The sequence below is a fragment of the Sturnira hondurensis genome, unplaced genomic scaffold (assembly GCF_014824575.4).
Source record: "Sturnira hondurensis isolate 20B ecotype Veracruz unplaced genomic scaffold, ASM1482457v3 Scaffold0018337, whole genome shotgun sequence".
Taxonomy (NCBI): Eukaryota; Metazoa; Chordata; class Mammalia; order Chiroptera; family Phyllostomidae; genus Sturnira; species Sturnira hondurensis.
This window is the reverse complement of record NW_028090968.1, coordinates 2,904,618-2,932,444: the sequence shown is the minus strand read 5'-3', so window position 1 is coordinate 2,932,444 and position 27,827 is coordinate 2,904,618. Positions and strand designations below refer to the sequence as shown.

Sequence of the window (27,827 nt, the reverse complement as noted above, 5' to 3'; positions counted from 1 at the left end):
ATAGGGGAAAAGGGAATGGACTCACATGAACAAGTATAAAAGACACATGGACAATAACTAAGGGTGGGGGGTGGAAAGGGGAGGGAGGCGGGGAGCATGGGGTGGGGGGCGGGCAGGGTTGGGAATATAAGACAGAAACCTGTACGTGAACAATTAAATAAAAATTATATTAAAAAAAGAAGATTATGGCTATTCTATAAAACAACTGGCCTGGACTACTCAAATTTATCAGTCTCACGAAAGACAAAAAATGGGACCACGGGAAGGGGAGAGAGGTGTTCTGGATTTAAAGAGACTAACGAGACAAATGAAAGGACAGGCGCGACTCTGGACTGGATATTGTATAGGAGCATTTGGGACAACTGAGCAAATTGAATATAACGTGTATATTGGATAATAGTTTTGCATCAGAGTTAAATCTCTCGGGTGTCAAAATCGTACTGAGGTCACGTAAAATAACGCCTTTGTTCTTAAGAGATACGTACTTGGTTATTTACGATAGAAGTTTGCAGCAGTTTCAAAGCAGATACTAACAAAACCAACTCAAGTTCCCGGCCCAAGGTTCACGCGTGCGCATTGCTCTCTCCTGAGACAGCGCTACTCCAGAGTCAGATTGGATGCCACAAGGCGGATATACGCAAAAGGGGCTTCCGGTGATTGCGTAGTTCCTGCGACTAAGGCGGCAAAATGGAGGAGGCGCCTCACGGTGAGCGCGCGGAAGGGGCGTGGGCGGCGGGTCTGAAAGGAAGGCAGCTGCTCTTACTGTCATTGATTGTTTCTCTGTGCAGACTGTCCCGGGACCGGCAGCGCCCAAGCGGGCCGAGGCTCCGCATGCCAAGGGTGCCCCAACCAGCGGCTATGCGCTTCAGGAGCCGGTGCGGTTCCGGACCCGGGTAAGGAAGGGGCAAAGCCTGAATAGGAAGTGAAAGGCTCTAGCCCGGAAGAAGCGGGGCGTATGGGAAAAATTGGCGGTGACGGTAGGAGGGATCTGAAGAATGATTGACTGAGACGAGGCGTGGAGAAGTCGGCGGGGCTGAGGGGCGGGACTTGAGAAATAAGTGACTGGGGCGGGGCCGAGGGGCAGGGCCTTTAGGCATGGATCCAGGAAAGTGGCAGAATGGGGGTGGAGCCTAAGGATCAGTGACTTGGGTGAAATCAAAGGATCAGAGGGTGGGGGCACTGGGGAAAGTCGGCTGGATTGAGGCGTGCGGCCAGAAATTAGAGGTTTGAGCAACAGTAACTGGCCTGGACGAGGCCACCAGCGGAATGGGGTATAAACTCTGAAGTCAAGGAGTTTGGGCTTAAATCCTGGCTCCATCAGCTACTTTCTTTGGACAGAATTTCTTTTAAAGAGCGATTCTTCCATCCATCCAACAGAAATACATATTAATCGGCCCCTAGGCACAGTGCTCTGAGCTGGGAATATAGCTATGAAAGAGAGGTCACTGCTGTAGTGAATGTTGGTTTAATAGGGGAGACCCACCATAAACAAGTAAGCAAGCAAACGAGTCATCACGGCAATAAGTACTATGAGGGTCAAATTGGAGGGAGGGCGGCTCTGGGAACCTACTAAAAGGAACTTTAAAAGCAGGACGCTGCAGAAGAATTTCGAAGGAGTTGAGAGAGAGACTTGGGTTTGATTCTTGGGCCCCACAACCAATATTGACCTTGAGCAAGAGTCTTAACCTTCCTGGGCTTGTTTCCTCACCAGTAATGGGGAGAANGTCATCACGGCAATAAGTACTATGAGGGTCAAATTGGAGGGAGGGCGGCTCTGGGAACCTACTAAAAGGAACTTTAAAAGCAGGAGGCTGCAGAAGAATTTCGAAGGAGTTGAGAGAGAGACTTGGGTTTGATTCTTGGGCCCCACAACCAATATTGACCTTGAGCAAGAGTCTTAACCTTCCTGGGCTTGTTTCCTCACCAGTAATGGGGAGAAAAAGTTACCTCACAGTATTGTTTGAAGGATTTGACATAAGGTGAGATAGTGAAAGCCCAGCAAATGTCTGATAAGTGATAGTCACCAGTGACAGGTACTTACCAAGTGCCTGCTATGGTCAGGGTTTCTCACCCTGGGCATTGCTGACATTTGGAGCTGGATAATTCTGTGTTGTGGGGGCTGTACTGAGCATTGTGAGATGTCTAGCAGCATCCCTGGCCTCGGCCCACTATATGCCAGGAGCACCCCTTCCTTGTTACAACTACAAATGTCCCCAGACATTGCCATATGTCCTCTGATACATTTTGCCCCCAGGTTGGGAATCATTACTACAGTCATACCCTGAATAATGATATTTTGGTCTATGATGGACTGCATACATGGTTGTGGTCCCATGGATTAAAAGGGGACTGGAAATTCCTCTCGAAAAGCATTCCTCACATGTTTGTGGTGATGTTCATGTAAACAAACCTGTCTGCTGCCAGTTGTATAAAAGTATAGCACATATAATTATGTACAGTACATGATCATGATAATGGACAACCATGTCACTGGTTTATATATTTACTACAGTATATTATACTTATTATTTTAAAGCAGCATGCTGTGTTACACTGACAGCTGCCTTATACTTCTCATGTTTACTTTTTGATTACATCATCTTCTTTGTGCTTGATTTAAACTTGGGTTGTTTCATGCAGTAACATGCTGTATAGGCTTGTAACTTAGGAGCAGTAGGCCATACTATATAGCCTAGGTTTGTAGTAGACATTGCCCTCTAGGTTTGTGCGAGTGCATTCTGTGATGTTTGCATGATGAAATTGCCAAATTGCTTGGCATTTCTCAAAATGTATCCCTGTCATTAAGTGATGTGTGGCTGTATATTCAAAGCTCTGTTTTGGAGCTGGGAATAAAGTGGTGAATGAACACTTCAGGACAGAGTCCCAGCCTCATGAAGCTTATATTCTAGGAAGGGATGACAGGTAAACCAGTGAGTGAAAAAATGACAGATATGATGATAGCCTTATTTTCTTTGTAGCTCTCATTACTACCATTGACTAGGTGAGATTTCAGTCATGACCCTTTGAAACAGCCCTGATGACTTAGCTCCTCCTAGCCCTTTGGAACAGTCACATCCAGGATTTAATTAGAGAATGTTATCACCTGAATTGCTTTCTTTGCAGCTGTGGAGGAAATCAAAGAGAAAATGAAGACCGTGAAACACAAAATCTTGGTCTTGTCTGGGAAAGGCGGTGTTGGGAAAAGCACGTTCAGCGCCCACCTTGCTCACGCCCTAGCAGAGGATGAAAACACACAGGTAGGACTTCCAGAAAGACTGGGAGAGGCTCCTGTCTGAGGGTTCATGATAGCTTGTAGAGAACTGGTTCCTTAGACTAAGTTGAATTGGCCTCTTTGAATTTAGCTCCCTGCAGAGAGATGAGGAAACAAACACTTAGCAGACAAGCAGTTAAACGATACATTTCATTGGATGCTCTAGTTAGGAAAGTGGATAGCAGGTGTACATTTCTCTTGGCATGCTGATTATTTAATACAATACATTCAGACTTCTTTCTCATTATTAACTCATTATTGCCGTTTTCTAGGCCAGGGATCTACAAACGATAACTCACAGCCAAATCCAGCCCATCTCTTGTCTTTTTATGGCCTGTGAACTAAGAATAATTTTTATATTCATAAATGGTTGCTTTTATTTTATTTATTAATTGTTTTTTGTTATTTAGGGTCTTTTGTTTGTTTTTAAATAGTTGCTTTTAAGTTGTTATGTAGGTGCCTACATAGTATTCTTAATTTTTCCCACTAAGCCTAAAATGTCTTGTATTTAGCCCTTGAAGAAAACATTTGCTGGCCCCTGTACTAGACCACTAACTTATACCCAGGTACACAGATGAGCAGGAACACTCAGTACCCAGGGCTGCTCTCTGGATTTCAGGCTTAATAAAAAGTATGGTAGGGCAAGGAAGAAGAAAAATACTTTTTACCAAAAAGTATTTCCACTTTCCAGTGGAAATTTGCAGTAACTGTGATTTTTCAGATACTTTGGGTTATTCATTTGGCACTCATGGTAGTTTTGCGTTGACTTTATACAGTGATCCCGAAATTCACTTCATCGTTTTATATCTAAGAAAACCATGATTATTGCAGTTTTCAGGTTTGGTTTTTTTTTTAAACACAGAACCCATTCTACCTTTTTGTTGTTTCCGCACATGTCAGAACTGCTGGAATGGCATGGGTGTCTCTCAGAACCCAGCTGCCCGACATATTGACGCCTGGAGTGAGGGCCTCGCTGAGGACTCGTGTGCTCACGCTGCGCGTACAGCGGGTTAGAGGGCTCCCTGGTCGCTCCGTTTCAGTTGCCAACTAAATGCGGTTTTCTCCATCAGAACACTTTTGGGGGCCTACACTTTTGGGTTGGGGAGAGAAGAGTTCTCTGCAACCCAAATAGTTTTATTTTGTTTGTGTTGAAAGCCATTTCCTACCCTTTCATGGTCTTTGTGTGTGCCTTCTTTCATATGTTGTCTTATGTCTGATATTATTTTTCTAACATTTTGAATATTGAGTTATTTTTAACAGATTTTATTTATTTATTTTTAGAGAGAGGGGAAGAAAGAGAGAAAGAGAGGGAGAGAAACATCAATGTGTGGTTGCCTCTCACACGCCCCCTACTGGGGACCTGGCCCACAAGCCAGGGGTGTGCCCTGACTGGGAATCAAAGCAGCAACTCTTTAGATCTCAGGCCCGTGTTCAGTCCACTGAGCTACACCAGCCAGGGCTGAAAATTATTTTTATATGTAAGGGCTAACACTTTCACTTCAAGTTTCTTTTCTTACGCATTGACAAATGGCCCTTTACTTTTGTTTGATTTTTATTTTTAAAGATAGTGCTGGAAGGGACTGTAGAGGTACATTTAATATTGAAATTTCAAAATTGTCACATATTGTCACGTATTGCCTCTTAACATTCTAAAAGCTGAATAAATTTCAGTACTTTCTATTTTTGTGAAAACCATTCTACCTCAGTGTGCAATAGCACCCTAAGGTCTCAATATGATAGACTTTATTTTCTCCACAAAACAAAGAAAAACAGTAAAGCCAGCTGCAGTGGGCAAGGGGGATCAAGCCCACTATTCTCACGTGCACTCAAACACACACACATACACATTGCCCCTGAAACACCTCACCAGTATCTAAGAACTCCAGAAATACATTTTTTAAATTGTTGGATTGCAAAATTACAATAGAATTTGCTTCGGGGGGTTGCAAATTTTTTATGTCAGGAGCCAGATGGTAAATATTTTAGGCTTTGCAGGCCACACACTTTCTGTAGCAGCTCTTCAGTTCTGCCCTTACACATGAAGGCTGCCGTAGATAATCTGTCAACCAAGAGCTTGGCCATGTTCTGATAAAACTTGATTGCTACTGAAATTTGAATGTCAAATATTTTTACAACATGACAGAAGTGTCCTTTCGATTTTTATTTTCCTAGCCTTCTAAAAATATACTAGCCTGTGGGCTGTACACAAACAGGTGGCAACCTGGGTTTGGCCCTCCGGTTGCGGTCTGCTGGCCCTGGTGTGGTTTGAACCACCAGGAGCACCAGCGCTGGCTGGGGAAGAATGTCTCGAGGATTGAAACTGTGGGCAGGCCGTAGCCTTCTTGGCGCAGCCAAGTGGCTGCACTAGGGGATCTATAAAGCTCAGTATTCCTGTCGCTCACTAGGGCTCTGAATTCTGCCTCATCCCTCATTCTGTTCCGATCATTTTATAACATAGAGCTGCTATCACTGGCCTATGTGGCTTATGTGGGCTTCTCTAGAATCTCATATCTGCCGTCCAAAGGTGCTCTAGGGATTTAGGGAAAGGGAGAGACTAGTGGGGGTGGGGGACACCTGGGCTTGGAGAAGGCTGCATCTGGACTGTGATGGGGACTGATGAATGGGGCTGGCTGAGGTGCTGGCAAATGCACAGAAGTGGGGCCATCGGGGCAGATGAAAAGGCAGGCAGTCTGCGGGGATTGCTCCAGCGAAAGGAGCCAGGATGAGCCTGGGCCAAACCAGGACTTGGAGCACCACTGTGGCAGTCAGCCGAGTATGTGGTTGAGTAATGTTAGAGCGTGGTGGGAAGCCAGCCAGGAGGTATTGCTCATGTCTCCATGAGAGGCCCCAACGGTCCAAACTAGGGCAGTAGCTGGAACAAATGGCAGAGAACAAATGAGGGCAAAGTTGGGGAGACAGAAGAAGCAGAACCTCCCAACTTTTGGAGGAGTCAGAACTCTAGTTGAACATTTGGGGTGCAGTCTAGCATGGTGACCAAGAACACAGGCTCTGGAATCATGCTACCCAGGTTCACACCCCAGCCCCACCCATACCACTGCTATGACCTCCGTAGGTGAGCAGGCTCTCTCTGCCTTGGTTGTCTCGTCAGTAAAATGGGGTTCAGGCTGAGTGAGGTGATATGTGCAAGTTTCAAACGCTTAACACAGTACCTGGCATGTAGTAAGTACTCATGTAGCTGTCTTTGGTAGCGATCATTATTTATTTCACTGCTGAAATCTGGAGGAGTGATGATATTTCTGCTTTAGTGATAATGAGTTTATAGCCTACCCAAAGTACAGTGCTGAGCAGGTTCAAAATATACTTGTTAGTTTATTCTTCTGTTAATCAGCAATCTCTTGCCATTTGAGGGTCAGATTTGTATTGGTCCATTGGCTAGCCAAGAAATCTGTTTTCTCAGGTTGCCCAGATTACCCAGAATAATTGGTGCGTTCAGAAGCCGTTGGGCATATCCTTCACAGCTCTGTGAAGGTGGGCTTTCACCAGGCCAGTTGCAAGTAACCACTTGTGGATCAACAGCTGTTTACATATAATTACACTTCCATATAATTATACCCAGAAGTCTCTACTGCTTCCCTACTGTAATGTCTAGACTTTACAAAATACTGAAGGAAAGCACACCATCCAGTGTGCAAGGATGGCCAGATAAGCTGAATTTCTTTATGCAGTGGTGTTTTTTAAAAATGTCAGCACTTGGGAAAGTGTATTTTCCCCAGCAGACTTACTCGTATCTGAAAACATCACTGTCTCCAGAAGGTACACAGTGTCAGCACATGGTGTATCTTGTAGATTACAGTCAGGTCACACACATTCCTTCCTCCCCAAATTCAGCAGAATGGTGGGAAGCACCCCATCCCTTTTCTAACTCTGGGGAAGGCTGTTTGTGTTAGCACTCAAAGCAGGCGGCGTCTGACAGCTTGTGGCAAAGGGCGTCACAGCAAGAGGCAGCAGAATTGGGAAACACTCCTGACTGCTCACATGCGGGCTGGGAAATGTGTTCAGTTGTGGTTAAGGAGGCGGAGGAGCCTGCCCTGGGACATCAAAGAAGCACGTGCCATCTTTACACAGCAAGTCACCAGCTTCCATAAATTACCACTTCATCTTGCGTAAAGATGAACTCGATCGTTAAAAGAGCCACACTAGGTGCTTCAGGACTACAGAGTTTTTAGACCCATCTCTGGGGTTTGTAGACTCTAAAGTTGGAAAGGCCCTAACAATCTCCCAAAACACTTATTTCACGGGTCAGAAGCTGAGACAGAGAGGGCCAGTGGAGGAGAAGCAATCCATACGGTGACAGCCTTGGAGTGCCAGGAGTTGGGACTAGACCCCACTCCACCACTCTGTGGGCAGGAGAGGTGTGCCGGGGCTTCCTCTTCCCCTCAGGCTCTAGCACCTTCCACAGAAGCCCTGGTGAGAATGACTGCAGGCACGTGTCTCCTAGCTAGGGTTCTCTGGCTTAACTTGAGTAGAAGGTGAATTAATTGGATGGATATGGGGATAGTGACAGAATCAACAGGAAGTTTGGAAGGGACAGGACACAGGGTCACTGGAGATCTGGGTAGCAGGAACGTGTCACAGCCTTTTTGGTACCGCCACAGGAGTTCAAACTGTCTGTTTCTTGTGTCCATCCTTGTGTCATTTCACTCACTTCCTTGGTTGTGGGAGTTTAATGCCTCAAAAGGAAACTGATTAGGTTGTTTCCAGAGAAGTTGAAGACAGGGCTAGAAACCACAAGTGTGGACGAAAGTCTCTGCTAGGGTCGTAATGATGGTATGATTTCTAAAATCATGAAGTTGTGATGTAAAATTTCTGTGGATCATTGACACACATCGGTCCCCAAGTATCAGAGATCAAGAAGGCCAGGGAAGTCAGGTTGTCAAGTTGTGTCATTCTGTTGCACTTCACGCTGAGTCCAGCAGAGAGCACATGAGGTATCTGGCTGATCTAATGTATGAGAAGCTTTCCTGACCCAGATCTGAGAGCGCGTGAGGATGTAGGAGATTGGGGTCTGTTGAGAGGCCTGTAGAGGCAAGCAAGAAGTGAATCTGGGGCAAGTTCAACAGTGAATCCAGAGATGCTGCACTTCATATCTAAGACATTAGAGCCTGCGAGATGAATGTTAGCCAGCTTTTCAGAGAGTTGCTGAAGGCCACTTGAGACCTCATTTATCACACAGAGAGCAGGGTGTTTGGGGCGGAGGGAGTCATCCAGGGCTGCACTTACTACCAGCAGAGAGGTTTTCTAGATTTTCTTCTTATTTTCACTTCTTTTTCTGGAAGTTGAGCCTAAGCTATTATTAAACTTGAGGATCACAGGAAAATGGAATTTGGTCAGAGCCCAGCTCCTCACCAGGCCCCATCAGGTAGTGGAAAGAACCCTGGCGTTGGAGTCAGAAGACCTCAGTCTATGTCCCAGCTCTGCTCCTTGCTCATTGAACAAGTCACTAGGCCCCTCTGAAACTTTGGTTTCTGTAAATCAGAGATGACACTCACCCCCAGGCACATGGTAAAGGCTAAGTAGACAGTGCCAAGACCTGAATTTCCAGCTGACCTGACACCCAGGTCCACAGGATCGCCCTGGAGCCAGGTCAGACAGAGGGAGTCAGTGTGGACGTTGCACTCCCAAGTTCTCTATCGGCATCTTGGACTGTGTCTCCATGGCTGGGAAGATAAATGTTGTGACTCTTCCTCATGAGATTCTACTTGGTCCATGTTCGACCCAAGTTCTTCCTGCCTTCTCTCATCCCTCTTTCTCTTAGAGGCAAGACCCTATTGCTCTCCCAACTGTGCGTTTGTGGAGGATTGTATGTTGTTTGTTACTGTTCTGGTCTCTTTTTGTTCCCCAGGTTGCTCTTCTAGACATTGATATATGCGGCCCATCAATTCCCAAGATGTTCGGATTGGAAGGAGAACAGGTAAGAGCTATGTTACAGGATACGGTAAAGTGGTCTCTTACAGCAAACTATAGTGCTGAACTATTCAACCTAAACAGAGGGGTTAGCAGAGCCCATGAGTTTTGACATGGACATGAAGAAACCAGGTAAATGTTCACTAATCCATCTGTCTACTTTAACAACGACTGTGGATTGGGAGGTTGGGGAGGACTGTATAAAAAGTTCATCCAAACCATTCAAGAAGTTGGTTTTGGTCCTTCCCAGAGAGGAAGGGAAACAGCAAGTAAAATGAAGAAGTAAGACACGGAAACTTAGCTGTGACTGGGAAAGCTAGACCAGGGTTGGCTGGGGGTTTGTACCCTGGAAGCAAGGGAATGTTTCTGCCTTGTGGTCGCCTTTGGGGAACTGAGACTGTGAAGCAGGCAAGTGACATGGAGTAGGGGTGGGGGCAGAGCCACAGCAGTCAGTTCAGGTGCTAGTGCCTCTCTTCAGAGTAGCAAGAAGTAATCCAAGGAGGAGTTCCCCCAGGCGTGGTGCATTCAGTCTGGCTGGAGGGCTGGGCTGGGCTGTTCCAGGGGTGTCAAGATTGATTCATTCTTTACTTAAGCACTGGCTCTATTCTGGGTTCCAGGGTCCAGTGGTGAGTAAGGCAGAAAAAGACCCCGGCCCTTATGGAAAGCAGCAGGCGATAGATAACAGAAAACTAAGGCAGGGTGGTGAGGGGACAGACAGGGTGGAGCAGGGCAGGCAGGGAGCTGCTCTCGGGGAGGGCGTGCTCCAGAGCAGCCTCCTACAGAGAGCCTAGGAAGAGCCTTCTTGGCTCAGGAAAGTGCAGGAGCCCTGAGGCAGAGAGTCCTCATTTTCTCTGCAAAGCAGCCAGTGGGGCGCAGGCTCAGGGAGCTGGAGAGTAGCCAGAGACCAATGGGGCCATTCCCGGTGGGCCGTGCTCAGGGGTTGGGGTTTGTTTCTGAGGGTGCTGGGAAGAGTGTGACCCCATGCAGGGTCAAGGTCCAGGAGCAGGATCAAATGTCTGTGACCGTGTACCCTTGAGTAACAAGCTTTGTAGCACATACCCACAGTGTGGGCATACATTCATTGTATTTACTTATAAATGATATACATACACTATTTAGTGTACCAGTATATAAGTATTTTATGAAAATTTGAAATTTTTAAATGATGAAATGAAATAGAATCTCAACTATTTTCTTCTCCTTCACTATCGGGTCATCATATTTACCCCTCTCTAAAGACCAGTGACTTAAAGAACAAGAATAAGTAGGAATGAGTGAGTTTTTTTAAAAAATGAGACTTCAGAGCCAGACACGAATGTAGTTGCATTTCTGTGAGATGCCTGAAATAGGCACATTTGTGGAGACAGTCTGTCCATGGTCACCTAGTTTTGGGAGGAAGTGTGGGGATTGGGGGTGACAGGAGGTACAGGATATCTTCTTGGAGTAACGAAAATATTCTAAAATTGATTGTGGCGATGGTTGTACAATGGTGTGGCTATCCTGAAAGCTATGAAGTTGTACACTTTAAATAGGTGCATTGTATGGCATGTGAATTATATCTCAATAGAGCTGTTTTAAAAAGTAAGACTTCGTTAAGAAAAACAGACTTTCTGTTTTGGCTCCTCTTGTTGCTCTAATTTCAAAGATTGATGTGTAATTGGGAGTTGCCTAAGTTCTGGCTTTATGACAGAGGCGATGTGAGGTTGAACCCTGGCTACCGATGAACACCTGTGTGTGTCTGACTCTTGAAGTCGCCCCAGTGAGCTTCTCACTCACACCCTTTCTCGCAGTCCTTGCCCCCTGGGAAGAGTAGGCCAGAGCCAGAGCCCAGGCCACTGGCAGGGCAGGTGCTGTGTCACCCCGCTCGCTAACGGTACTTTCTTCACTCCCAGACTTTTTGAGGCAACCTCTTTGCTCCACAATTACCTGCATATTTTCAGTATCCCCTCAAAGAATTTGTCACTCTTTGAAAATACCTCAGATCCCAAATTATATTTGAACTCAGATAACTTTGGTTCCCTGACTATATGTCTAAGCAGAGTTTCAAAGTAATACAGTTTGGTGGGGAAAAGGCTATTTTTTAAAGTATAGTTTGTTGATGGTGCTATTATAGTTGTCACTATTTTTTCTTCCCTCTATCCCCCTCTGCCCTGCAGCCCACCTCCCTCCAGCCCTCCCCTCTTAGTTCATGTCCATGAGCCTTATGTATAAGTTCTTTGGCTTCTCCATTTCCCATACTATTCTTAACCTCCCCCTGTCTATTTTGTACCTACCATTTATGCTTCTTATTGCCTGTACCTTTTCCCCCTCTCTCCATCTTCCCCCTCCTCGCTGATAACCCTCCATGTGATCTCCATTTCTGTGATTCTGTTCCTATTTCAATTTGCTTAATTTGGTTTTGTTTTTAGGTTCAGTTGTTGATAGTTGTGAGTTTGTTGTCATTTTGCTGCTCATAGTTTTGATCTTTTCTTAGATAAGTCCCTCTAATATTTCATATAATAAGGGCATGGTGATGATGGACTCCTTTAACTTGACCTTATCTGGGAAGCACTTTACCTGTCCTTCCATTCTAAATGAAAGCTTTGCTGGATAGAGCAATCTTGGATGTAGGTCCTTGCTTCAAGACTTGGAATACTTCTTTGCAGCCCCTTCTTGCCTGTAAGGTTTATTTTGAGAAATCAGCTTATAGTCTAACGGGAACTCATTTGTAGGTTACTGTCTCCTTTTCTCTTGCTCCTTTAAGATTCTCTCCTTATCTTTAATCTTGGGTAGTTTAGTTATAATGTGTCTTGGTGTGTTGAGACTCACTAGGCTTCTTGGATTTGCATGTCAGTTTCCTTTGCCAGACTGAGGAAGTTCTCTTCATTATTTTTTCAAAGGGGTTTTCAGTTTCTTGCTCTTCCGCTTCTCCTTCTGGCACCCCTGTGATTCAGATGTTGGAACATTTAAAGTTGTCCCAGAGGTTCCTGAGCCTCTCCTCACTTGTTTGACTTCGTTTATTCATTCTGTTCTGGTCGAATGTTTATTTCTTCCTTCTCTTCCAAATTATTGATTTGTGTCCTGGTTTTTTTCCCTTCGCTGTTGGTTTCCTGTATATTTTTCTTTCTTTCTTTCTTTTTTCCCCCCCCTTGGAGATTTCTGACTTCAATTCATTGACTATGACACTTATTCTCAGGAGTTCCAGAGTATTATTTTTTCCTGTATATTTTTATTTTACTTTTTATAGCCTTCAGTTCTTCCTTTATTCCCATCTGTACTCAATTGTTTCTGTGAGCATCTTGATTACCAGTGTTTTGAACTCTGCATCTAATAGGTTGGCTATCTCCTTGTCACTTAGTTTTTTTTCTGGAGTTTTGATCTGTTCTTTCATTTGGGCCAGATTTCTTTGTCTTGGCACACCAGTCTGTATGAATGTTTCTTTTTTAAGTCCTTGATAGTTGGACTTCCATACAATTCAATTTTCTGGCAGTTCTTACTGTTTTTTGTTTTAAAATTGGTTGTCGTCCATTTTTTGGTTGTGCGAGGAAGCAAAGCTTGTATACCTGTGCCTCCATTTTGGCTGGAAGTTCCAGGGTATTTAATTATAGCTTTCATTAGCCCCCATCCCCCAAACTATTCACTCCCTATTAAGAGTTTAGTAGTAGCATTTTGGACAAATTGTATTTTATAAAATTGTCATCTTTGTAAAATTTGTCTGTACATAAAGTATGACTGTAAACTGTGACCAGGGTGCAGAATTAACAAATGAATCTTGATGCCCACGTTCACACAGGTTCACCAGAGTGGCTCGGGCTGGTCTCCAGTGGTGAGTTTTCACTTGTTTGCCTTATTCTCAAGGTAGTGAATTATAAGTCATGTGTGCTTAATGGGTATGTGGTGGGCTGGCAACATGGTTTTCAACCCACCTGTTGACCAGTTGACACATATCTATTGAGGCACTTTTCTAGGCATAGGGACTACATTTAGGACCAGAGATTGGCAAACCGTGTCTGTAAAAGGTCAGGCAATAAATATTTTCAGCTCCTGGGCCATACACTCTCCATTATTGTAGGCCAGAAGTAGTGATATGAAAGTGAATGACCATGGCTGTAGTCCAGTAACACTTTATGTACAAAAACAGATGGTGGGGCCCGGTTTGGCCCAGGGGCCATAGTTGGCCCCCCAGGTTCAGCTCGTTGAGGATGAGATACTCATTTATTCCAGCCGAGTTGACTGTCATCACAGCTACAGCCACACGATAGCTCTTTGCATCCCCCCAATTTGCCAGCTTTCTTTTTTTTTTTCAAAAATGATTTGAAGATTCAAAGAGTGAATATACTCATAGATCACACAGTAATTGTCCCCCAAATGTTTTTCTTTCCAACCAGAAAAGACATAGGGAAGTGCCTTATGCTGTGGCTTTGAGTAAAATGTTTCTTGCCTCATCCTCTCCAGTTCCTGGAAGACAACCTGGGGGTGATGTCCGTGGGTTTCTTACTCAGCAGTCCCGACGATGCTGTTATCTGGAGAGGACCAAAGAAAAATGGTTAGCCACTCTGCTTTCTGTCTTCTATCCAGTTCTTCCAAGGGCAGAACTCTGGGTTCCCTGTGTCCCGTCCCGTCCGGAGCAGCAGTCCGCAGGATTCTTAAGCACCCAGTTGCCTCTTTCTTCACTGGTCGAAGACGGCTAATAGAAATATCAGTTTTTGTTTTACAGATATTAAATTCTTTTATGGGTTTGTTTCTCCACAAAACTGTGTAGCCCGGAAATTATTTGTGTTGTGGTTTTGTAGTGGCTTATTGGTGTCAGAGAGGGAGGTGTATGAGGTGAAATCCATACCAGGTTGATTGGGCGCTGAGGCTTTGGGTGACAGTATGAAAGTGTCACTTAAGGCAGGACTCCTCAAACTAGGCACTGTGGGCATTGGGGGCCAGATAATTCTTTGTTAGGAGTGGTGGACTGGGCTCTACCCCACGGATGTCAGAGGCACTCCTGGGCACTGGATGCCGGTAATACCCCTCCCTCATCGTGGCAACCAGGAGTGTCTCCAGACATTGCCAGATGGCACTGATTTTGAGTGTAGACCAAGTGTACGTGTACATGAGGATCAAAACTGTGTTTCTGTGAAGAGTCCTAACTACAGTAAAGGGAAAGGAGAAGTCTGGCATCAGTGTGGATTCCTCCTTTCAGGCATGATCAAGCAGTTCCTCCGCGATGTGGACTGGGGAGAGGTTGACTACCTCATCGTGGACACCCCACCCGGGACTTCTGACGAACACCTCTCGGTCATCCAGTACCTGGCCGCCGCACACATCGATGGGGCGGTGCTAATCACCACCCCTCAGGTGAGCAAGTGAGCTGGGCCCAAAACATGCTGCCTGGAGAACTCTTCCTCGCAGGGCCCAGAGACCACGGTCTCCAAGTGGCTCTGCAGAAACCTCGTTTGTCTTTGGTCCAAGCATTTTCCATTGACAACTAAGCATTCCACAGTCGCATTTTTGGCTCTAGTAGTGGCTTAGCATTGCCTTTTAATTTCCCCTCACAAAGCCAGTTGGTGCTGTTATAATTTCATCGGGGCCCTTGCTAGGTCCCCAAAATTTAGTAGAAAACACCCCTGAGGACAAGTCCATCTTCTCTCCACCCATATGCCCGAGCCAGATGCCCCGTCTGGCTCAGCCCTCGTGTTGCTTCAGCCTTACTGTGCTCGTGCCTGGGGTCCCCACAGTCTGCAGGGCCCCTTTACATTTCAGAGCAGTTCAGGAGCTCTCCCTGGTTTCCCGCAGAACCGGTCCTGGGCATAGACGGGGACTTCTAGGCAAGCTACTGTGGTCCTTGCCTCTTCGTTGGTCTTTGCCAGCTCCTTGTATCCCACAAAGCTATGGGATAGAGGCTGCCACAAGGCTGTGCTGAACCCAAACTGAATATAAATCCTGCAGGCAATAGAAGCAGTCAGGTCTGTGTTGTGCTTTATTATTATTGCCATTGATCTTAAGGGGTCCCAAGAAACTAACAAGGTAATTCTCTTCAGTGATATTGCTCTTCACACTATTCATCTCCACTCCTGAGAAAGCATAATAAAGAGGGTATATCTTAGTTTGCCTCTAAATCAGTCAGTGCAACCCCTCATCCTTCACCAAGCCCTCGCTGAGCATTTACTATGTTCAGGTCCTGGGCCAGGTACCAGGGCAATAAAACAGACTGGTCCTCCCTCATGGCCCATGTGGTTCACGGAGGAACGTGGCACAGTGGGCCGCGGGAGGGGTCCCAGATCAGAGAGTGGTGTGGTGGGAATCACGTTGGTCAGATCACTGGGGGTCCCCGTGGAGAGAGATGTTGGGGGCATGTGGAGAGGCAAGACACTGCCTAGGTGGCTAGAGACGGGGCACCCGGCTCGGGCATATGGGTGGAGAGAAGATGGACTTGTCCTCAGGGGTGTTTTCTACTAAATTTGGGGGACCTAGCAAGGGCCCCGATGAAGTTACTTAAAAGCTGGAATGTACCACTCAGGATGTAGATGTTAGGGAAGGTTTTCTGTGTGTGGAAGCAAGGGGCCTATGAGAGGCCTTGGCACTTTCTGTTCAGTTTTGTTGTGAGCTTTAAGCCACTCTAAAAATAAAGTACTAGGAAACAACAAAAATCTAGTTGACACAAAGATGGTTTCTCCCATATCACAGTTGTTGTGAACAGAAATGAGGAGTCCCCCTAGGGTTCAAGAAGAGGGGTCAGACCGAGCAGGTGCTGGCTTTTCCTCAGGAAGCCCTGGGGGCACACTCTACAGGTGTGGGCCGTTTGTACAGAACTCTGGGAAATGTGACTTCAGGCTGGGGACACCCACTTCCTCCGAGCTCTTCACATCTGGCACCTGATCCAAGAAATAGTGCGCACTTTGGCTCAGCGCAGCGTGCTGACAAGAAAGTAGACACTGAGATATGTTAAAAGGTCACTTTCCCGTAGATTCATTGTACATTTGACATTTGGCCATTCAGGTTTATCCATTCAGGATTTTGGGGAAATAATTACAGCCTGGACAGAGCGTAGCATATGGTTGGCACTAAATAAGTACTCATTGAGTAAATGGCACATACCTCTAAGACTATGATGATAACCCCCTGCACTGCAACCATCCCTCAACCATACACACTCTCTTTCTTGTACTTTAACCTGGAAACGGCCGGTCTTTTGAATCTTGACAGGAGGTGTCCCTCCAGGATGTCCGGAAAGAAATCAATTTCTGTCACAAGGTGAAGCTGCCCATCATCGGGGTGGTGGAGAACATGAGCGGCTTCATCTGCCCTAAGTGTAAGGTGAGCCTGCTGCCTGACCTGCCCCTTCTGCTGTCGAGGAAGGTTGTGTTTTCCCCGTGGTCTCCACAGGTGGAATCACAATTAAAATCCACCATTGCTGCTTTAATGAAAATTCTTTTGGTAGTTAGTGTTTCACATTCAAAACGAACATTTTTTAAGTTTCTTTAAAATGTGGTCCAGTCTTATGATTCTGAAACAAAATCATGATTCTTCTCCCATTTAACTTGCCTCACAGAAAGAGTCTCAGATATTCCCACCAACCACCGGGGGTGCGGAGGTCATGTGCCAAGATCTGAAGATACCTCTCCTTGGCAAAGTGCCTCTGGACCCACACATAGGTGGGTGAGTCTACGCCCCAATTTGGTTGCTCAGTGGGCCTTCACACTCTGAGGCATGGGCCCCAGAACCCACCCTCCAGGAGCTCACCCACCAGCAGAGAGAAGCTGTGAGACAGGTGGTAGGTAGCCAAGGGAGCAGGCGGACCTCAGGGAGGAGAATGGTAGGCTTAGGCCTGGGAAAGTGGAGTAGAGATGGGTCAGGCCAGTGCCGGAGTGCGGGAAAGGCACTGGGAAAGGAACAGAGTGACTCATAGGGGACTGTTCTGGGACCTCTATTTCCCAGACCTAGTCCTGCTATTGTGAACTCGGGCTACCTGAGCTGTCTCCACCAATTCCCACGGTAGCTCCACCGCTACCATCCCCTCTCACCCTGGGCTCCTTCCCTTGCTTGGGTCTCCTCGTTCCATGGGGCAGTGCCCTGGGGGAATCGAGGAAACGGCAGTTCCACAGCGGGCCTCACCAGGTCCACCTACGTACGGTTGGGGAGCAGCTGTGGGGCGTGGAACTCTGGCTCCTGCTTCTCCAGCAGTGCTCAGCATCTGGGGAGCAGGGGGGAAGCTGACCACAGGGGTCCACCCGGGATTGGGGGTGGGCAGAGCAGATGGAGGAGGTGAGAACACCACGTGGCTGCTGGGGCCGCCCCCTGCATCTTGCTCACCCAGAAAGTGGGTCAGCATGTGGTCCCAGGGGCAATGCATATCCACAGGAAGGCGTTGGAGTGGACAGTTTTGTGAAGGATTAGTAGACAGATTGATACCAGTGTGGAAGGACTCCCAAGGGGAAATTATACAAGGAAAAAGCAATGGGTAGAACATGTATAGTTTATGCTCCTATTCATTTTGTTTTTTTCTAAGTATATGGGTAGGTATGTACATATATGTGCCATGTTGATATGCACATATCATTTCTAGGTAGACATCTGAAACACTGGTAGTCTCTTTTGGACTCCCTTTTATGGTATAACATTTTGTATTCCATTCTTTTTTACCACATGCATTCATTATCATTTTACTCAAAAGAACTAATTAATCTTAAAATACAGACACCCAGGAGCTGCCGAATCTGTTCTTTGTGGGACCCTGGAATCTGGTTTGTGGGCACACACACTACACCATTGGCCAGGTGAGGGTCTCAGCTGTGTTGAAATGCTAGCCAGGGCCCCTGCTGGATGGAGAGGAAGCAGATGAGGTCCTTTGAAACCCCTGGTGTTCTTTCTGGGCTTTGCTCTTCCTCATGAATTGGTGGGTTCAACATCTTCTTAATTTCACAGGCACAGGAAGAGCCCCAGGGTCACGTTGCCACTTTGTTTTCTTTGATTTAATTTTCATTTGTTTCTTTAAGGTAAGAGTTGTGACGAAGGACGGTCTTTTTTGATTGATGTGCCGGATTCACCAGCCACGTTAGCCTACAGGAGCATAATTCAAAGTGAGTGGTTATGTGAGTCTTGTGAGTCCAGATGGCTGTGGAGCCGGGAAGCAGCATAAACGAGCAAAGTGGGCTGGGTGTGAGAAGATCCCATTTAGGATCATAAATGGTCACTGCCACACGACAGTAAGGACGGGGGGTCTGGGATGACCTGGAGAGTGTCTCCCTCAGCCCAGGAAGCCGGGAGTCAGTGAGAACTCTTTCAGTACATCAACATTGTGAAATGAATTATAGTTTAAAAGACACAGTGAGGGTGAATTTTATCGCGCAAGAAATACATCTAAGTAAAGCTGTGAAAAGAAAATTAAGGAAAAAAACCCTACAAAGCCTAGTGAGCCAAACCAAGCCCACATGCAGGCCTGATTCCACCGGATGTAGGACAGAGGTGTCAGTATTACGGATCAGAGGCTTGGTGTGTGTCGGGTTTTATTGCCTAGTGAAGCGGTGTCGGGCAAACAACATCATTCCCAAGCCTGTCGAATGGACCCAGGAAAGGCCCCCAGCTGGTGGTTTAAAGCACGGATGGGCAGTGCATGGTATTCAGGTCACTGAAGATTCAGGGCCTCAACAGAAACGGGGCTTTTTAGGGCATGGAGCCCTCTGGGGGTTCCATCCCCGTCTAGAAGCGCCCTGGCTGGGCACAGGGCAGGGCCAGCTGGGGGACTGAGGAGCCATCACAGCCTCTCTGCCTGCCGTCTTGTTTCCCAGGAATCCAGGAGTTTTGTAGTCTCCAGCAGCCGCAAGAAGAGAGAACCTCGTTAGCCCCTGAAACCCAGAGGAACATTCTAGATGAAAGCGGCCCATCCTGACTGGCCCAGGCGGAGTGGGGATCACAGGCAGAGGGACCAGACTCTGGAGCAGTGTGAAGTCACTTTTGCAGAGACACTTTAATCATCTAATATCTGTACAGTTTTCTTTAGAACATATGTAAAGGGCATTCTTTACAAACATGCCATTTAAAAAATAAAAACATGTCCTCAAACCTTTCCCAAGGCCTGCTTCACTGAAAATCCAACAGTTTGTTGGTCGTGGAATTATTCTTTCCTGCAAGCTTGTTTGATTACAGACCCTCTTGCTTCGGCTACTGTCGCCCCCGAAGATAAGCCTGGAAGGGAAACGGAGATCACGTGTGGCTTCAGTGCAAAACACTTAGCCATGGCCCTGGCAGTCCATCACCTTCACCACTCGGCCACCCCATCCCGCTCAAAGTCACGGTTTTAAACAGCACAGTCCACGGTTACTCTTCAGCTTGAGGAATAACTAGAAAATTAATTGAGCCCCAAGCTAAGGCTTGTTCTGAGGGGAAGCATGTGATGCAGCTGAGATAGTCAAACACCCATGAGAAGCCCGAAAATCACCCACATACACGGAGTTGCGTGTGTCGACCCTGTGTGGTCATGTTACACCACATTCAGCAATTCTCAGTGTCATACATTTCATAGGGGTTTTGTCAATTACATAAAAAGGAAAAGCAGGTGTAAACTCTAGAATTATCTATGTTGCTGTGAGATGCTCGCTCTGCATGACATGCACGGGAACTGAGACAGCCGAGAGAAGAGTCAATTCCTGTTTGGCATCTTACTGTGGGCATAAGTGGAAGGGTAGGCAAATCCCCTTGTTCTTTCCCTCCCATTTTTCTCATTTCCTCCCTGACCCCCTACCCCGATCCCCTTCGTGTCTGTACATATGGTCAAATTGGACAAGTCCAATGTGAGGAAGTTGGGACCCTGGTCAAGGGTGATAAGGTCACAAAGCCCCAGGAATGCCCGACACCCAGGCTGGTTCCCACCTGGCTCCGCACCTGGCCCTCAGGCCTTCAGGGGAAGCCCACCAGACCACAGGTAGAGCTGAGCCCAGCGAGGCTCCTCTTCTCACAGCCCCGAGCCCTGCACAGTCCAGACCCCGCCTGGATCCCGCTCTCACCTAGCACTTGTGGACCTCCAGCCCCTCCAGGCCAGGCTTCTGAAAGTCACGTGGGCAGGCCTACAAGGGGAAAGTCAACCATGGTTTCGGTACCCCCACCTGTGCATGGCCCAATTCTAATTCAAATCCAGAGCAAACCCATAATGTGCCCCGAGCCCGCAGAGCTGGGTGCTCAATGTGTTGGCATGAAGCAGCACCGTAAATATTTAACAGGTTCAAACCACTTCAGGATGAGCCTGGTCATATTTAAAATATTTCTCACTTCTGGAAACCATATGCAAGATTAAAAAAAAATTTTGTGTGGTTCTTAATCCTACAGTTTTTAAAATTAACAATAATAGTCCCAGAAGGATAAATACCATATGATTCCACTTAGTGAGGTCCCTGGAGTCATCACAGTCGTAGGAACAGGAAGGAGAATTTTGGCTTAATAGGTACAGAGTTTCAGTTTGGGAAAGTGGAAGAGTGCTGGATGGAGCCGGATGCTTGCACAGCACCGTACGTACTCAATGACACCGAACTGTGCACTTGACATAGTTAAAATGGTAAACTTTATGTTTGTGTATTTGAACACAATTGTAAAAGCTAACAGCAGCAGCCTAGCTGATATGGAAAACATTCAACACTGCAGTTGCCAACGGGTCTCCTTCACTTGAGTTTCTGGAGAGCAGGGGTCCAGGAGTCTGCATGCAGTGACTCACCGTCTGGAACACCGTCTGGGACAGAAAACCAGCTGTGACTTTGCTGATGTCACTCTCACCTCCCATCTTACAAAGGATGTAGCCGTATAGGTTAGCGGCCTGGAGAGAAATCCCAGCTATCACGAGGGCCTGCACTCAGAAAAAGCAAAGGGAAGTTTGCTGAGCATATACTGAAATGTTCCTTCCAACCCAAGCAGCGGGGACTCAGGCCTACACGTAAAGTAACAGCCGACCTTTACTGAGCATTTACAGATACTCATGGACACCTCTCAATGATCAACACCCTGAAAAACTGGTGCCATGATCATCCCAGAGAAACTAAAGTTGCCCAAAGTCCAAGAGCTAATGCGTGGCTAAGCCAGGATCCCTACTCCAGAGTCCACACCTTTAAGCACACTGTTGCCTATACCATCTGTAGACATTCTGTCTTCTCAGTGAATGAACCCAGTCATGGCAACAAATACAGTAACTCTGAAAGAAAACTTCAGAGCTCTGAGGCTACTTTATTCCCCACCGAGGAAGGGTTCTCTGTCCAAGGTAGGACGTCATATGCTTTTTCTAAAAATGCCTCTCTTAGCCGCATCATTCGTGTGTGCCATAGGTGGAAACAACCAACATCCGTGGATGAAGGGACAAATAAAATGTGGCCTAGCCATACAATGGAATATTATTCAGCCGTGAAAAGGAAACATCGATGCATGCCACAACAGGAATGAACCTCGAAACTACTACATTAAGTGAAAGAAGTCAGTCGCAAAAGACCACGTATTGTAGGATTCCACTCACAGGAAATGTCCAGAATAGGCAAATTTATAGACAGAAAGATAAGTGGGTGTTGGGCTAGGTGAACAGGGGCATGGGGAGGTGGTGAGGCTGAAGGGTACAGGGTGTCTTTTGGGGGTGATGAAAATATCCTGAAATTGATTGTGGTTGCACAACTGAATATACTGGAAACTACTGAGTTATACCCGTTAAATGGGTGCACTGTATGGTACGTGAATTATCTCCAAAACAGCCATTTCAATAACAATCCACTCCCGTGACCCTGGATTCTGTACAGATGTCAAAACAATGTCAGAATCAAGGTGTTGTCTTACCAGCCACTTTAGCTTCAAGGAAAACAAGGTGCTAAAAAAGAACACAATCCAAATCATCGGGCAAATAATGAGGCCAAGCCAGAAGATCCGGGCTTCAGCTTCTGTGGCAGCAACACTATTTGGCGAGACCTGTGGTGGGAAAGGGATTCACGCTATCATTTTCATTTATTTTCTACGTGCTTCTGTGACGTGCTGGGGCGCCAGCAGCAGAGGGCTTTGTGCAGGGCGGATGTCAGATCTGCACGAAGTCCAGGAGGAACCCAGAGACTTTCCACTGCCGTTTTCCCCATGCTGGTCTGAGGCATCATGGAGAATACCTTTCTGGCTTCAAAAATCCAGTGGCTTTTCCCATCTTCATCTATCTGGTTCCACCAGCGGAGGCCCACCATGAGCCTTCCGGTTACATTCTGAGGGAAATGGACAAGAAGACTCTAAGCACATCACGGGTAAAGAGAAGGTCCTTACCTGTTTATTGGTGGATAAAAGAGAAGTCACCAATTCAGCCAGGTTAAACTTGGACTGGGAGCAGAGAAGAGGGGAATTGAACTGTGGTGGTTTCAAAGTCATCTTTTAAGGCTTCTGATTTTTAATTAAGCTCACCTTAAAAAGTGACAGACTCCTCAAATATATATACTCGTATTGTATAGTACTTTTAAATATTTATGTAAATATTTATTACATGTAAATTTTATTAAAACTCCAAAGCCATATGGAGTTGTCGTGCTTACATGGCGCATATTTGTAACCATGGCAATTGATATCCTGAAGCCATTTATTCAACATCAAACAATGTCTTTTTTCCTCTAATTTTAAGTGACCCTGGCTCAGTATTCTTAAGTGTGTATCAGCAGTTTCAACCAGAGTACGTCCTGGCTCAAATCAGCCACGTTCATCGGGACAGTCACCATCCGGAAACACAGCCCACGTGTGTCTGGAGCAACAGCAGCACAGGTGAGGGGACTGACTTACCTTCACAGACCAGAAGTCAAAGGACAGAAGGAGGAGCACAGTGACAAAACAGCCCACAAAGCTTCTGCTGAACCAGTCACAGCACACGTAGGTGACGATGGCACTCACTCGGAAAAACAGGTGGAAAAAGGTGGCCAAGGGATGCCTAGGAGACAACCCAGAAGGCCCCCTCACTCCAGGGGCCAAGCGGGCAGTCACTGAGCTCACTCCGTGCTTTCCGACTTTCCGTGTTCTCTCTAGTGCTCTCCAAGCCAGACCCAATCACAGGCTGAAGCTCCCAGGACAGATGAATCACTAAATTAGGGGGTTGGCAACTGTCATTACTACACTAGCTTGTTTTTTTCTCCCTCTCAAAGAATCCCGTACTTTCCCCTAATTTGATTCCAAATATTACTTGCCCTCTTTGAAACTGGGTCACCTTTGAAGTGAAATATGACCGATCTGTCGCTGCCTTCCCACCTAGCAGTGATAGTCACCAGTTCCCTAAAGGTAAAGGTTGGGTTATTACCCAGGAGCGGAGCAGCGAGGCCACGTGCAGCCCACGGGTGCTGTCTCTTGTCATCGGGGCATGCATATTCCTGGATAGAGGGAAATGAGAATGACATGACAATGACCAGTCTCACTCGTAGTTGCTCGTAATGAGTGGTACTTGGATGGTGAAATGTAATCTAAGGGATGATGGGTTTTGTTCACTGAGCCTGTAGGCACAAAAGAAGGGACAGAACCAAGGGGTTACGTGCTCATCCTGCATCCAGTGCTTTAAAAAATGAGCCTGAAAGATGAGAGCCCCAAGGGTAATCAATAACAAGGGTCATCCATCTATCTGGAGCAGATAGATAACACATGCCTGTAGGGGTCAGACAGGTGGCAGCCATGGGTGACACAGGCCAGGTAAAGACACTCATAGCTTTCTATTTCTTTTGCAGGAATCCATTTCCGATAGAGCACAGGTAGAGAAAAGCACTCAACCAAGATCAAGAAAGCAACAGTGCAAGGCAGTGGTGACGGCAGTTCAAGTGCCACCCCATTGCCAAGGAGGGAGGAGGGGGGAGGGAGGGGCAGGCCTCCCCACGGGCAGTTGACTCTTCTTGGCCAGCCTGCCGTACTCCTGCCAAGTCCAATATTTTGCAAGAAGCCAGAAATCCAGACTTGTGATAACAAATTGGATTTTTAAATGATGGCTACTAATTATGTTAATAAAATAATGAAGGCTATGTATCGCCCTGGCCCACGAACTGCCAGCTTGCAGCATTTAGGGTGATTGGAGAGGCATCCAGCAGACCTGCAGGGGGACGAGTCCACTGGGTCTTCCCCAAAAGAAGTGTGGTCAGAACAAGCAGACTAGGGGCTCCCATAGAACTGAGCTGTTTCAAACTCCCAAGGGACTGTGAACTCAGATTCAGAATTGGGATTTAGAGTGACGTCTGCATGTACTCATGATGTTCCAAAGGAAGAAGGGGGCCGTGGCCAAACACCAGCTGGGCGCCTGAATGCTTCTCGCCTGTGTCTTTCTGACACAGCTCTGCTGGCAGCCCTGAAAAGCCAGCCTGGGAAGAGCACCCAGCATTTCAGAATTAGAAGTGATGACATTGCAATTCTGCATCTGGACCGTTCCAGAAGACAAGACCCTTGGCAACCTCTTACAGTCTTTTTGCCTTAAATCTTATTGAAGATTTTCAACAAACTGTCTCAATGCAATTTTATCCCTTCACGCTGAAGATAAATGAGTCTTCTTGCCATAACTGAAAGTTCTTCAAAAGCAGAAACCATGTGTAAGATAATTTTCTATCCCAACAATGAGCAACATTTAAGATTCTAGGCAAATATTTGCTGTGTTGGAGCTGCAATTGGTTGAGTCCATTAAGGACCGCTGGGACAGCTGTCCTCTCGGTAGAACAACACAGACCTAGAGGATGTCAGAGACCTGAGTGTGCAGTGATCCAGGGTAAAACCTGGAAGTTGATGCATTCGAATAAATCCCCTGCCCACCACTTTTTTCTTTCTTTTTTGGCTGTGGTTTCCTGAAATAAAACAGAAAAATTTCCAATTGTTGGAAAGTTCTGCTTGGTTGAGAGGTATTACTACTATTATTCCATCAAATTATTATTATTCAAACTAAGCCCAAAGCAAGTAGAAAATGATGCCAGTTGCACTTTCAAATATTGCTTTAATCCTGTTTTGTGCAGGCTGTTTGTTCTCTGGGCAACCCTGCAAACCCTCACTCAGTCTCTCTCTGGAGTCTGGCCTTTGCCCCCAGCTAACCTTGATCTGGTCTCAGACCAATTTTCTAGCTTTGAGAGTCTGAAGGTCATGGCTTAAGCCTGTCCACTCTCCCCTTCCACAGGGTCCTCTGTCCTCCCAGCGTTCTCTCCTGCCACCTTTGCACTTGCAGAGTAAACACAAGCACCTGTTGCTTTCACATCTCATGCCACTGGCTGCCAGCTCCTCCCCCCCCCAGGCCCCCAACCTGGTCACCTCTTGAGAGGTGCCCAACTGCCAGGGTTCCAGTCACAGCTCCAACCTCTGAGTAGCTCTACGGCTTTCCCTAAGCTGCGTAACCTCGAGACGCCCCAGTCTCTGCTTCTGTACAACGGGAATGCCAACAGCAGCCGCTTCCTAGGATACTAGAAAGATCACGTGAAGCTGGCACGTATGCAGTGCTGGAGACGCAGGCCGTGCTCGGTAACTGTGAGCAGCTGTTGCTGTCCCAGCCCTCAGAGTCTCTCGAAACTGTTCCACCTCGAGGAGCCACACTAGAAAATTCCCCCTCTGACCACAACTTTCCTTCTCTCTCCCTGGGGGAAGACTTTTCACGCCAGGGATCCCCCAAGACTCCAGATTCCACATTTCCCCAGCCCCAGTGCTTTCACTGAAGAACATCGTTCACTCCTCCACTTGAACACAGACCATTTCCCACAGGGTAGCCAGCACCCCCTCCACCTGGCCAGGCAGGAGGCTGTTATGTCCGGCGAAGGAGGTGGAAAGAATGACAGATTGTGAAAGGGGGAAATGAGACAACTTAAAGTGTTGTCGAGATGGGAAGAGTCTCAATGGGCTTTGGTTAAGTTTAAATCCATTTTCATAGTTCTAGGTCCCAGGACACCTGTTACCTTCCTCCTTAGAAAGAAATGCAAAAGGTCCTCAACCTGGAATGTGCAGGAATGTCTCCTGAGGGCTTAAAATGCGCACAGGCTACTCCTGTCCCAAGCCACATGGGTCTAGATTTAGAATGGGGGCTCAGACATGAATTTTGCAAAGGAAAAGCGCTGCTCTATACTGGATTCACCAACTCGGGCCCAAGGGCCACATCAGGCTCACTTCCTGTTTCTGTGAATAAAGTTTTATTGGAACACAGCCATGCTCACTCACTCGCTGGCCTGCCAAGCTGAAAATATTTGCCCAGAAAGCGTGCTAATCCCTGTTGCCGACCAGCAGGAACAATTTGGTGATGAAATCAGGCTCCATTCAAAACAAACCAAAAATGAAAAAACTGCTACCAACGGCCCCTTTCCCCCTAAAAAATCCGCTTTCCGAAGTGGCAGTGTGGGAACTGCCTGACTGGCAAAACCAACAGACCACGCTGCATGTCAGGGTCGTGTTATCTCACGACAGTGAGGGGCCCTGACGGGGAAGGTGCACGAGGAACCTCCTGGTGTTGGAGATGTGGATCTCGTGTGCACTCATGTATGCTTAGGATTAGTGTACTTGACTGTATGTGCACCATACCTCAATTTAAAATCTTCTGATTGAATCCACTGACCAAAGAAAAATCTTTCCAAGTCACCGTAAAAATTCTTTGCATGCCATAATCCGGCAATTGCACTCCCCAGTATTTACCCAAATAAGTTGAGTAAACATCTATATCTGCACACAGATGTTTATAGCGCCTTTATTCATAATTTCCCATGCTAGGAAGCAGCTAAGATATCATTCAGTACGTGAATGGATGAACTGTGGAATGAATAAATAACAGGATATTATTCAATGTGAAGAAGAAATGAGCTATCGGGCCATCAGAAGACATGGAGGAACCTTAAATGCACATTACTAAGTGAAAAAAGCCAGTCTGACCAGGCTCCATGCTGTATGATTCCAACTATATGACATTCTAGAAAAGGCAGACAGTAAAAAAGTCAGTGGTTATCATGGTTGCCAGGGCTTGGGGGAGGGAGGATGAATAGGTGGAGCACAGGGGATTTTTCGGGCATGTCAAAACACAGAATGTACACCAAGAGTGAGCCCTGATGGAAACTATGGACTTTAGTTAATAATAATAATAATATGTTGGTTCAGCGATTACAGCAAATTATGACGCTAATGTTAGAGGTTACTAATAAGGGGAAATTTGGGATGGGGAGGGGCTTATGGGAACTGCATTTTTGCTCATTTTTTCTGTAAACCTAAAACCACTCTAAAAAATGCATTCAAGTCAGTGCAGGGGCACTCTGTCCAGACAGTACAAAGAGTAAAATCGGGGAAGACGATGCCCCATAGGCACACACATCCTCTTTCCCACAAGCTTCTAAGGCAGATGTGGTTTGGGGAGCAGGGGAGGTTGATTTAATCCTAAATTCAGCAGTGATTGAATTAAAATTTGCCCTTTATGTAACTGTTGAACAGATGAGAAAACTATACTCAATTTAAAAACTGTACTCTGATTTTTAAGAATGTCTCCTACTTGAATTCCTCATCAAACATCTTATTTTAAATTCTCCATCATGTTTCAGACACTCTGCAGTTTCTGACTTTTTCTGGAGGCAAGAGTCTGAGGAAAGATGGTATCTTTCCTCTCGGGTTTACTTTGCCACTACACACAAAAAAGCACCTGGGCCCTGGCTGGTGTGGCTCAGTGGATTGAGGGCGAGCCTGTAAGCCAAAGGGTCACCAGTTCAAT

General features: G+C 46.5%; 2 protein-coding genes across 2 annotated transcripts in view; one reads left to right on the top strand and one right to left on the bottom strand.

The window, feature by feature from the left end:
* Positions 1 to 648: 648 nt before the first annotated feature.
* NUBP1 (NUBP iron-sulfur cluster assembly factor 1, cytosolic) lies at positions 649 to 19,230 on the top strand. The gene is made up of 11 exons (XM_037068996.1): positions 649 to 706; positions 789 to 893; positions 3,124 to 3,257; positions 9,135 to 9,203; positions 12,969 to 13,001; positions 13,631 to 13,721; positions 14,367 to 14,521; positions 16,370 to 16,480; positions 16,716 to 16,818; positions 18,160 to 18,243; positions 18,952 to 19,230. Exons 1-11 carry the CDS (start codon positions 688 to 690, stop codon positions 19,050 to 19,052), a joined length of 1,005 nt encoding a protein of 334 aa, XP_036924891.1. The 5' UTR covers positions 649 to 687; the 3' UTR covers positions 19,053 to 19,230.
* The window catches only part of TVP23A (trans-golgi network vesicle protein 23 homolog A), a 27,925-nt gene continuing 19,325 nt past the window's right edge, over positions 19,228 to 27,827 (bottom strand). The window contains exons 3-8 of the mRNA XM_037068998.1: positions 22,934 to 23,078; positions 22,282 to 22,371; positions 21,965 to 22,093; positions 20,868 to 20,996; positions 20,167 to 20,226; positions 19,228 to 19,348 (exon numbers count right to left, since the gene is read on the bottom strand). Coding sequence (XP_036924893.1) covers positions 20,167 to 20,226; positions 20,868 to 20,996; positions 21,965 to 22,093; positions 22,282 to 22,371; positions 22,934 to 23,078 — 553 coding nt within the window. The 3' untranslated portion in view covers positions 19,228 to 19,348. The remainder of the gene's footprint in view (positions 19,349 to 20,166; positions 20,227 to 20,867; positions 20,997 to 21,964; positions 22,094 to 22,281; positions 22,372 to 22,933; positions 23,079 to 27,827) is intronic.

Bases quoted from the DNA above. Each gene is read 5' to 3' on its own strand.
- NUBP1 (XM_037068996.1), top strand. The intron at 13,002-13,630 runs GTGAGTTTTCAC...CATCCTCTCCAG, and splicing joins GCTCGGGCTGGTCTCCAGTG to TTCCTGGAAGACAACCTGGG. The intron at 13,722-14,366 runs GTTAGCCACTCT...TCCTCCTTTCAG, and splicing joins GAGAGGACCAAAGAAAAATG to GCATGATCAAGCAGTTCCTC.